The following is an 11,734-nucleotide window of genomic DNA, read 5'->3' on the forward strand; positions in this document are numbered from 1 at the left end:
TTACATAGGATAAGCCTAAATAACTGCCATCCAAAGCAAGGTAAGCTCACTTAAGGCTAAGACAACAGGTATAATCAGGACTGCCTGCCTCTGGATGAGTAGATGCATATTAAATCTTTTTGGTAAGAATAGCATCAGTGATTATATTCCATCAGAGAACACATTTTTGTTTGTGTCATTCTTGGTGATAAACTGAACACGACATAGCCGACCTTCCTTGCACAATCTACATTTTGAGGCACTTCCTTGCCAAAGCCCTTCCTTGCAAAATCTACGTTTTGAGGCACTTGATCAGGTACATTAATTCCAATTCAGTGAATTAGTATTTTAAAATTTTCCCCATCTTCTCCTTAGGGCTGGGATCCTCGGAGATGTAGCCACTTCCAATTTTGCTTCCTGGCAGGGAGTTCATAGACTTCCTTCATGCAGATCCATTTGCCTCAGCCAGCAACATCTTGGCGGAACCTCTAACTTCGAAGCTCAGTTACTCCAACACCAGCTCTTGGGAGTTTTATGTGTCCATATCCCTTTGGAGCTAAGAGAAATTTGGAGGCCTGACTCCGGATTTCTCCTATCATCATTTCCACTGGACCTCATACCTTGCACACACAATGCTTGTGCACTTATGGGCAGGCAGATCTGCTACTTCTGTTTGGAATTGGAAATTTTGGAAATTTTCTTTCCCCCTGGCTCCTCCAAACATCAAGATCATACCCCAAGTTCCTTCTTATTAATAAGATGAAAAAGTCAATCACACTACCAAATGTTTACTTACCCTTCTGAAATAGAAGTGACCTTAACAGTTCTTTTAAGGTGGGAGACTGAGCTGAGCCTCGTGGAGGGGTGGAGGGGTGGAGTGGAGAACAGGTGTGTTTCCAGTGCTGGATTTCCATTCTCCGGACTCTGACTCCTCTAGAGGCTGCTAACCTTCTCAGTCTCTTGACTTCAAACTGTTAAGTACTTTAAACCAATGGGAAGGCAGGCCCTGTTTGGTGTCCGAGGGTAACATCTGCAACCCACCAGGCTGTGTGTCCTGTCAGCAGGAAGCGTGGAGGGTGGAGTGGTTTCCAGTCCAGCTGTCAGTGGCACCACTGAGTTGATGGTAGTTTCCTTCCTACCATCAATTATAATCACAGTTGTACCCCTTTTTCTGGTATCGTGATCTCATTGGAGGCTTTTCATTAACACCTTATTCCTAGAAAGCAAACAAAATGCTTGTTTTTTATAAAGATGAGAAACAAGACATATTAAGTTATACCCTTGAAAACAGCCAGGAAACCCACTGGTGGACTGCCAGTAAAATTGCTCTTAAAGTGTAGGATAGTGGGTGGAGAGCATGTGACCATATCATCAAGGTGTGATAATTAGCCAAGTTATGTGTCTGTAATATGTTCCTGCCCTGTGCAGCCCATGGGCAGGAAAGGCCCCAGAGTGGATCTTTTATTATTTGCCCAGCAGCCTCAGTAGATCATGAAAGGACTCTGCAAAGTGACCTCAATTTTATTCAACTTGCTTGGCAGCGGCAACTGTGGCAGGAAGCAGGACAGGCAGAAGAGAGAAAAGACAAGTTCATGCTCACATACTTCCTCCTGTGGGAGACAGTAACCATGCCAGGGCCCCAGGGCTCCCACCCCCTTCAGGCTTCTGTGCCTAGCTAGCTGTCCAAGACCTCTGGTGTTCTTGACACCAAGGATGCCCCCGTGCAGACCAACAGAGGATGGCAGGATTGTTCCAGGACCATAGTGGGCTGGGGAGAGGGATCTCTGTGAGGCAAGTCTGGGTGATACCAAGTCCCTCTGTTCAGAGGGATCATCTTCTTTCCACCCTCCCTCTCCATTCAACCCTGTCCCAGACTAAGCCCAGAAGCACACCTAGGCTCGCCCTTGCAACACAGCACAAATGGAAAATCCCTTTAAGCATCTCATTGCTGCACCTCTCCATTCGTGCTTTCAGATCCCTCCAATCGTGCTGTCTCTGCTCCTCATAGTCAAGCATCACCAAACCACCTGTATCCTTGACTGCTTTGAATCTTATATTATCCAAGCAAGTATATCATTTGTACCTTCCTCAGCTTCATTTGATATTACTTAAAAGCCAGATTCTGTTTTGACACCTCTCAAAGATGCTAGGCCCTTAAAACATATCAAAAATAACTTTCCCACAAGATTTTTCTAACTGATCTCACTCCCTTCTCTCCTTGGCAATGTAAGCCTCGGTACTTGCTTCAAACCCTTCAGTGGCCCATTTCGCAAGAAAGAGCTGTGCCCCTCCAGATTCCTCATCCCTCACTCTAACCCTTGATATTGTTTGCAAAAGTTTGCATATGTACCCTTTTCTTCAAAACTGCACTTAAAAGTGCAGGGTTCTCTATAAAACTAAATACAATGGTCTTCTGGAATAAAAGTTTCTTTACTGGCATGTAAACTTCTTTATGGCTTTTCAATTTTAATACCTTAGGTGATTTTTGCACACCTTCCCGTCCCATTGGCTCCTCATACAAGAGATGTGGAACCTGAGGCCAGAAAGTGAAAGCCTCATGTGTAAAGGTATGGAAATGGAGGACTTCGGTGGAGGACTGCCCCCTCCCTGAGTCAATGCTTCAGCTCGCGCTTGGAGACAGTAAAACAGTGCTTAATGCACTTCACGCCACCCCCATTTGTCAATTGCAGCGGATTATTTTAATAATAATATTTCCCACCCTTATTTAGAAACAGCAATCTTAATGAATTAGCTAGTCTAGTTTACACAGAAAAAAACAAAATACCAGGCCCCTTCCCCCCCTAGAGCTATTCCTCATCAGCCATTCAATATGTTGACATCAATTGTCTTAGAATTTAAATTACAGAGAAAGTCCTTTTGTAGCCTTCCTTCTGTTCTCTTCATAACTGTGCTTCTAAAGTTGGTTGTTTGGTGATTACAAAGATATTTCATTGATCACATCACATAACTAAATGATATCTTTTAAAAGAACACCATTGGCTACTGGATAAATTCTAAAATTCAAAACGTACGATATAATTAGACTCCAACTTAATGATATTTCTTAAAATCTATAATGCTCAATTTGAGCCCAAACTGTTTTTCATACATTGTATGTTTCCATCTTTATGACTTTGCTGAAAGGAATTCAGCTTGCTGGCCTAATTAATACCCACAATTGGTTGAATACTTACATATGTCAGACATGGTGCTAAGCACTTTATATTTATCAACTCATCTAATCTCCACAATACTTCAGACAGGCATTATTATGCCCATTTTGTAAGGTGAGGAAGCAGACTCATTTTTTACCATATTCTTTCATACTAAAATGCTTACAGTTTCTACTCTGGCCTAACTTCTTTCAGCCTTGGCTTTGGTCCCTATACTAAAAAATAAGTTTTCTCCTTCTTTCCATCTAGGCAATTCTTCCTTTAAGTAAAGAAACCTCTTTGATACAAGTCATCCCATGGCTTTTACAGGTGTTTATATACCAGTCCATCCACATGAGACTACAGTCTACTTAAAGGGTTGTGTTGTCATTTTGCTAGTTATTTCTGTAAAGTGCATATACCTATCATATAGTAATGAATCAGTATTTGTTTCTCCGTTATTATGGGTGGGTCTCTAGGTGGAAGCATTAAACCCTGACCTATAAATGCTCTTTTTCCTAGGAATACACTTAACCTAAGTAATAATTTTCTTAGAACTCTTTACTGACAACTTGTACATGAAATACAGGGCTATTTAGGATTAACATGGGTCTCCTCCTCCCTCTCCCCGCCCCCGAAAAACCAGGTGTCCAGGTTTAGTTTGTAGAAAAGCACCGGGTAATTACCTCCGAACACATTTGGGGCACAGCATATTGTCTTCCAGGTGTGGGGGTGGAAAATTACAGGCAGGTAGCAGAAAGAGGGCACACACTCTCCCCTGTTTTTCAGGCACCCAGGCTTGCCCTGCATGAAACTGTAGGCGAACCCAACCCTCTGTGTCTGCAGGCAGACTTTTCCCATGGACCACACACCACCGGACACCTGGGGAAGGAAAGAGAGAGAAGTATGAACACAGCATGACCAAAGTCTAATGTTCTTTTGGTCGAGAATGTATCAAGGTCTTTTGTTTCTTCTGCTTTTCTCAAGTGCCAGCCCCAGGATATGAATCCTAGCTTAACCTACTCTGTCCTGCTTCCTTTTAGAAAATAATTCAAAATAGTTCCTATGAAAACTTAAAAAAAAAAAAAGCCAAAAAAACCCCAAAAAACAAAAAAACCTAAAAGTATAGTTGGAAGGGGTACTTTCCCTGTCTCCATCCTAGGTTTGCAATAGGGACTCCTTTTTTTGGGGGAGGGGGAGACCTCCTTAACAAAAAGATCCACCAAAGAAGATCAGTTTATTAATATGTATGGCACTTATCACTTGGAAGAAACCAACAAAAATGAACTCAAAATGGCAGCTTTTAATTCCAGTTTATGTAACATCTTTTACAAAGAACAATGAATTTCTAAAGAAATGACAGGACAGGGGCACCTGGGTGGCTCAGTCGGTTAAGCTTCCGACTTCAGCTCAGGTCATGATCTCATGGTTCATGGGTTTGAGCCCCACATCGGGCTCTGTGCTGACAGCTCAGAGCCTGGAAACTGCTTCAGATTCTGTGTCTCCCTCTCTGCCCCTCCCCTGCTCATGCTCTGTCTCTCTCTCCCAAAAATAAATAAACATTAAAAAAAAAAATGATAGGACAAAAGAAAGCAGTTTAAGGCTGGGGGAGGAAGGAGGGCAGGCGGTGGGAAGATAAATCTACAGGAAGGAACTAAGCAGTAAGTTTCGTTTGCAGGTGTCTTTAGTGCTGTCTCTCAGTTGATTGTCTGCAGCCAAAAGAGAAATTAAAATCTGCCTTTAGGTAGTAAAAAAGGATGTTTTTTCTGGGTTTGCTGCTCCTTAATTGCCATCAGCTCAAAACAGTTTTTATTATAAATTTTAAAACAATTTAGAATAGGTATAATTTGGTGTGATATATTCTGGTTTCCTTTAACAGAAAGACTAAACCAGAACAGTCTGGCCTTCATGAAATAGACTTAGTGGTCTCAACAGGCATTGTATTGTGCTAACCAGTTTATAGTCTCCCTTAATTTTATGTCCTGTAATTCTTACAACATTATGAGGCAGGTATAATTATTAACCTATTTTACAATGAGGAAACTGGGAACTATATTAGACAACTAGTTAATGTCATTCACTTAACAGATGCTAGAAGATCCAGGGCTTAAGCTCAGGCAACTGATTTTAGAGGCTACCTTTATTTTTAATTCCATAAAAAAGGGGAAAGAAACATAGCGCAACAGATTGCCACTTCCTTCTGATGACATCAATAATTTACAGTAGTGGTTCTCAAAGTGCGGGCCCCAGACTACCATCATCAACACTGGCTAAAAGATTATTAGAAATGAAAATTCCCAGGGTGCCTGAGTGGCTCAGTTAAACATATGACTTTGGCCCAGGTCATGATCTTGAGGTTCATGGTGCTGACAGCTCAGAGCCTGGAGCCTGCTTTTGATTTTATATCTCCCTCTGTCCCTCTCTGTCCCTCCCCCACTTGCGCCCTGTCTGTGTGTCTCTCAAAAATGAATAAACATTAAAAAAAAATTTTTTTAGGGGTGCCTGGGTGGCCCAGTCAGTTAAGCATCTGACTTCAGCTCAGGTCCTGATCTTTCGAGTCCTGAGTTCAAGCTCTGTGATGGGCTCTGTGCTGAGAGCTTGGAGCCTTAGAGCTTGTTTTGGATTCTGTGTCTCCTTCTCTCTTTCTGCCCCTGCCCCGCTCATTCTCTGTCTCTCTCTTAAGAATAAATAAACATTTGGGGAGCCTGGGTGGCTCAGTCAGTTAAGTGTCCGACTTCAGCTGAGGTCATGATCTTCCGGTTTGTGAGTTCGAGCCCTGCGTAGGGCTCTGTGCTGACAGCTCAGCCTGGAGCCTGCTTCAGATTCTTTGTCTCTCCCTCTCACTTCCCCTCCCCTGCTCACGCTCTGTCTCTCAACAATAAACATTAAAAAAATTTTTTTTTAAAGAATAAACATTTTTTTAAAATTAAAAAAAAAAATTTACTTAAAAAGAAAAAAAAAAATGTAAAATTCTCAGGCCCTATCACAGACCTGAATCAGACACTTTGTGGGTAGGGGTCAGGAATCCACCAGTCCTTCAGGTGATTCTGACATACCCCAATACCCTAAAATTGATTGGAGGTTAGTTATCAATAGCATTTTTTCCTCAACTGGACCAGAGGCAGATCTCAATATTGGGCTTACCATAGGCATCTTGTGTTGATTCCACTGTCTCCATCTTCCCAGCCGTGGATGCAATTCTGGACCAGGAGGCAAACACAGCATCCGGGGCTGAAGTTGTCACAACCACCGTTTCGACTCCTTCCGGAAGAGGATCAGACCCAACGAGGGCCTGCATCCCACCCTCAGGGGGAGCAGCCACTTCAGGAGGGTGGGTTCCATGAGAAGAGCTCTTTTTCTTAGAATTTTCCAGAAACATTTCTCCCTTGTCCATCTTTGACCTTTTTTGTGATGGTGTGAGAATCTTGGCCTCCTTTGCAGTGAGGGGAATGTTCTTCTACAAAGAGGGTTGGTAAGGTTAAGGTGCTGTCAAAGTTGGCTAAGTTGACAATAAATTAATTTTAAAAATAAAATAACATTTTTTCTTTAAAAAATAAAAGTTCAGCCTCATTTTTATTACTCTGTGCATAGTTGGTGAGAAGGTGGGGAGGGGGTGCTGTTCCTCCCCACAGGGGAGGAGTGGGGCCGGAAGGAGGAGCTAAGACAATCCCTCCACTTTTTGATGCTAAAACAGGTAATTAGAATGAGAACTAAACCTTCCACACAAATCACTTACCATTTGATTCGGGTAAGCAAATTCACACAGCCGCCTATATGCATCTAATTTCTAAGACAAGAGAAAAATGAGTTAACTTTCTAATAAGGTTCCTACCCCTCCTCCCGGGAGCAATGCCTCCCATCCCAGGCCCTCACCTGGCCTTTGGTGCTCAGCTTCAGTTGTTGGCACCAGGCCCGCACCACGTCTCTATGAAGCAAGTTGACTGGTGGCAGCGTGGAAGGTAATGGAGGAATAGGGATTTTCTTCCGAATTCTTACTCTTGCATTGTCTTGTGCTGTCTTTTCTGAACAGGAAGTTGGAGGAGAATGGGATAAAATCAGTAAGAACTCACTTTTGTGTAGCTTTCTAAAGTGTCAAAGTACAGGGATGCGTGGGTGGCTCAGTTGGTTAAGTGTCCAACCCTGGTCATAATCTCACGGTTCGTGGATTTGAGCCCAGAGTGGGGCTCTGTGCTGACAGTGTGGAGCCTGCTTGGGATTCTCTGTCTCCATCTTTCTCTGCTCCTCCCCCACTCACATTCTGTCTCTCGCAAAACAAATAAAATGTCAGAGTACAACTTAGTTCTCACAGTCCAATCCCCATTGTATAGTTCAATGACTTACAAAAGAAGACCCCCTAACCTTCCAGGGACAGAACCTCAAACTTAGGACTGATTTGACTCTTAAGAATATCCAGTTTTTACTTCCTGAAAGCCCCTACTTGCTCCTTTCTGTGAGCCTTAACCCACAGACTCCAAGGAGATTGTACTAGAAATCACATTTCCGGTCCAGGTTAATGACTGAAATCTTAAACCTCACATCGTCAATCATCAGTGGTACCTTGTCCTCTCACCAAAGAACAAAATAAGCCACCCATTCCCATAATTATGTCAGCCCACCCATCAGGGCAGGGCTCTGGTCTCACTGCACACAGGTTCCTCACAGACTCCCACTGTTCAGGAAAGACTTCCATAAGACACTCCCAGAACAGTCAACTAGAGGGCTACACAAAAGTGAGTTCTAATTATTCCATGGAAACTATAAACAAGCCTTCACCCCACCCAACCTGAGCCAGCAAAATCTTGATCTCAATTCTTAGAAAAGGGAGCGGAGGGGTGCCTGGCTGTCTCAGTTGGTAGACTCAGGATCGTGAGTTTGAGCCCATGCTGGGTGTAGAGATAACTTAAATAAATAAATAAATCTAAAAAAGGAAGGAAGGAAGGAAGGAAGGAAGGAAGGAAGGAAGGAAGGAAGGAAGGAAGAAAAGAAAGTAGTTTCAAGTGGATTTAAATTTATAGCAGTCTGTCCCTAAATCCCTGCACATTGAGATCCTTAACCAAGCAGCCAGTGAGGGCAAAATGATGATCAGAACCAATAAAGTTGTTGGAGTTTGGAGACCTGAAGACACCAGTTTTAATACCGGTGCCTGAAAGAAGGCTTCAGGGAGATGACACTTAAGCTAGGTCTCAAAGGAAGAGGAGGGTTTTCAGAATACAGGACCAATTTTCTTTCCTACTTTTCTACTCTTTCAGAAAAGTTCCTCAGTCTTCTTAAACCCAAGATAATGAGATTTGAGGACTTGTAGTGTTCTTACCTTTGTCTTCTTTCATAGATCTTTTTTGTTTGGTCCCGTTCACTGAGGGTCTTGGTAACTTTGGTTCACCAGAAGCTTGCTGTTTCTCTGTGGCTTCTCTTGATACAGGTTGGGATTTGCAAGCGAAATAGTCTTCCCCTGACTTCTTTGTGGAATTCTGCTGAGAGGGGAGCCAGTCAGTTTTCCCTCGGGTGCCCGACCCACCACATACACTACCTGCCTTGAGATTGCTCACATCCATGGCACCAAGGCATTCATTGCACACCACTGGCAGTATGGATTCTCCTGTGGCAAATCTTCTTAATATCCAGGTTTACTTATAAGATGGGGAAGCAATGATGGGGAAACGGGGGGGGCTAATTTGAAAATATAAGAAAAGACAGAAAATACAGATACAAACAAAAGTAGAAGAAGCTAGGCTTTTTACTGGGGGTGGGGGTAGTAGCCCTTGTATTGCCCACCCTATCCATTATCTCTCACCTGAAGATATTCTTCCCCCATTCCTCTATTCTCAGCCTCTTCCGAAGAAAGTTTCCCCTACTATTGCCAGAAGGATTCTATATACTCATTCAGTGGTTTCTGTGTTTAGCCTGAAGATATACAAATGTCTTTAATTCAGCATATCAGCCTCTCCATTGCCCCAAGGGCCAGAGAATTCCTTTCCAGTCTGTTTCTGTTGGCCTGATGGGTTATCACTCACTCCACCTCAGTCTTTTTTTTTTTTTTTAAAGTTTTATTTATTTTTGAGAGAGAGAGAGAGAAAGAGAGAGAGACAAAGTGTGAGCAGGGGAGGTGCAGAGAGACAGGGAGACACAGAATACAAAGCAGACTCCAGGCTCTGAGCTGTCAGCACGGAGACAGACAGGGGCTTGAACTCCTGAACCACAAGATCATCACCTGCACCGAAGTCTGAGGCTCAACGACTGAGGCACCCAGGAGCCCCTCCACCCGTCTTCTAATCACATTCTTAAATCTTTCTCACTTTCAGAATCTCACTTCGAGTATTCCTCTGGAAACCCTTTCTAACCTTTCAGACCAAGTCAAATCTCCTACATATTGCCTCATTCCTCCCACTTACCAGTTGCAGTTTTACGCTTGCTTGTGTGATCTGGTCCATGCTTGTTACTCCATCTGATTATAAGCTCTATAAGGGTAGAATTTCTTTCCCTTTCATCATAGGCACTCAATAAATATTGGTTAATTGAACCAAAAGAAACAACAGTAGGAATATTAGTGATTTGAGAGAGAAACTAACATTCGTTGAGCCTCTACCTTACGTAGGGTTGTTGACATGTTTCTTATCTTCATTTACTCCTCACAACAAGCTGGTGACAATTTATTACTTTGTTTTTTGGACACAGAAGTTGAGGCTTAGAGGCCGCGTAGTTTAGGACATGCAGGAAGGCACTTCACATAGACAAGAAAGCCTGGATTAGCTCCTAAATCTCAATCTTTTCCAGCATCCCCAAGGAGGGAGTACAGGACAAATTAACATTTGTATGCTATTTTACATCTGTATAGCAACTACACATTCTTATTCAAATTTCACTTTGGCACAGCCTTACACAAACTTTGGGGCCTCGCAAACCTCTCAAAATGGCAAGGGCAAAAATGATGGTTCCAAAGAAAGAGACTCTAGAGAGTGCTCAGGTTCCCCTGGCACGCAAGTTCGATGCTTCTGGAAGTCTTAAACCTCTCTACCTCTAATTTCCGTCTGCGGGGCTTGTCAATATATCTGGCTTCTGATTATCTGCTAGCCCCAGTGACCCTGGGAAAAGACAACTTCAGACCCAGCACTTTTGGTTGGAGACTGATGTCTGTTGAAGGCAAATTAAACGATCTAGTTCTCTCCCAACCTCAGCTCAGTGACCTCTTCCTAAAGTTTTCCCCTCACCTCCCCTTTCCTCCTGCTACCACTTCCCTCCAGCCCTGCTACTTAATTCTTCTTTCGGACAGGATAAAGCACCTTTTCAAACCCAAACAGGAAACCCCATTTCTTACTGTCTCCTCTCCCCAATATACCAGGCTGCGATCATCATTTAGAACTTTACTGTGTTTTTTCGTTTTTTAACAAGAGGAGAACATTCTAAGGCACATTCTTTTCTCCTCATAATTCGGATCAAATATGCTCAGCAGGAGAGAGAAATATATGAGGAGACTCTCAAAGACAGATAGAAACAAACCCAGTAAAATTGTACTTACCTTTTTGCCTTTTGCTTTCTCCATATCCAAAGAGAAGTCAAGGTTGACAAAAATAAACCCTTACTTCTGAAACGGCCCTGGGCCCAAGACTCTTTTAAAAGTCTCCTCCCACTCACTGTCACCCAAGGGCGGTCTTCTTTTTCTCCTCCCCTCCCCCCTCCCCCATAATTTGTGAATGCGGATATTCATGAGTTGACTCTTGTATGAATTAATAATACCATTCCTATCCACTTTCTGTGAGCTTTTTAACATAATCAATTACAGAGTAGTTCAAGAGACTTTAGGAAACTGACAACTCCTTCAGAAAAATTCCAAGGCAGAAACAAAAGTTGCTAGAGACTTCTGAATGGGATGTGTGAAGGCATTTAATGATGCAACTTGTGGAAACAATAGAATTCCAGGGCCAGACTGGTGGTTTGAAGAAAGCAAAACCATCCTCGTGTTCCACACACATTTTATTTCTTAAGCAAGCTACTCAACCAATCACAGCTCCAGCTTTCCATCTGTACTTACAATAACCAGCACCTTCCTGTCTACCAACAATTAAGAAAAGTAGTTTTTAAAGCCTATTGAGTGTTTGTTATGTACCAAATTTTAGGTTTAAAAGTTCACAGCCATTATTTTATTGTCCTCTAATTTATGGATGACACAAGTATGTATAAAATTATACCGGTAACTTGCTGAATGATGCAGTAAGTGAGAGACCCAGAAATCAAGTCTAGGTGAGCTTTATTCTACCCCTCAAGACTTACTAACTTACTAACTCCTAAGCAAGGTCAAGATTCTCTCTTTAAAAACAGTGTGAATGGGGCGCCTGGGTGGCTCAGTCGGTTAAGCGTCCGACCTCAGCTCAGGTCACGATCTCGCGTCCGCGGGTTCGAGCCCCGCGTCGGGCTCTGGGCTGATGGCTCAGAGCCTGGAGCCTGCTTCCGATTCTGTGTCTCCCTTCTCCCTCTCTCTCTGCCCCTCCCCCGTTCATGCTCCCCCATTCATGCTGTCTCTCTCTGTCTCAAAAATAAATAAACGTTAAAAAAAATTAAAAAACAAAAACAAAAACAGTGTGAAAATACCTCCTACTCAGATTGCTTCT

At 42.9% G+C, this 11,734-nt stretch overlaps 1 protein-coding gene across 1 annotated transcript; it reads right to left on the reverse strand.

Annotated features, from left to right (window-relative positions):
- Window positions 1-265: 265 nt before the first annotated feature.
- Window positions 266-11,455, reverse strand: DPPA4 (developmental pluripotency associated 4). Its single transcript, XM_053220818.1, has 6 exons — window positions 8,443-11,455; window positions 7,005-7,153; window positions 6,868-6,918; window positions 6,276-6,588; window positions 3,818-4,013; window positions 266-1,195 (listed from the first exon to the last, which is right to left on the reverse strand). The coding sequence occupies exons 1-6, from the start codon at window positions 8,681-8,683 to the stop codon at window positions 1,165-1,167; spliced, it is 981 nt and encodes a 326-aa protein (XP_053076793.1). The 5' UTR covers window positions 8,684-11,455; the 3' UTR covers window positions 266-1,164.
- Between the last annotated feature and the right edge of the window lie 279 nt (window positions 11,456-11,734).

This window comes from Acinonyx jubatus, chromosome C2, assembly GCF_027475565.1.
Source record: "Acinonyx jubatus isolate Ajub_Pintada_27869175 chromosome C2, VMU_Ajub_asm_v1.0, whole genome shotgun sequence".
NCBI classification, from domain to species: domain Eukaryota; kingdom Metazoa; phylum Chordata; class Mammalia; order Carnivora; family Felidae; genus Acinonyx; species Acinonyx jubatus.

What these genes read in the sequence shown, in the direction of transcription:
- DPPA4 (XM_053220818.1), bottom strand. Translation starts at nt 8,683, where the DNA reads ATGGATGTGAGCAATCTCAAGGCAGGTAGTGTATGTGGTGGGTCGGGC. An exon ending in AGCTGAGCACCAAAGGCCAG is followed by an intron (nt 6,919 to 7,004) that starts GTGAGGGCCTGG and finishes CTCTTGTCTTAG; the next exon opens with AAATTAGATGCATATAGGCG. An exon ending in TTGCTTACCCGAATCAAATG is followed by an intron (nt 6,589 to 6,867) that starts GTAAGTGATTTG and finishes CCCTCTTTGTAG; the next exon opens with AAGAACATTCCCCTCACTGC.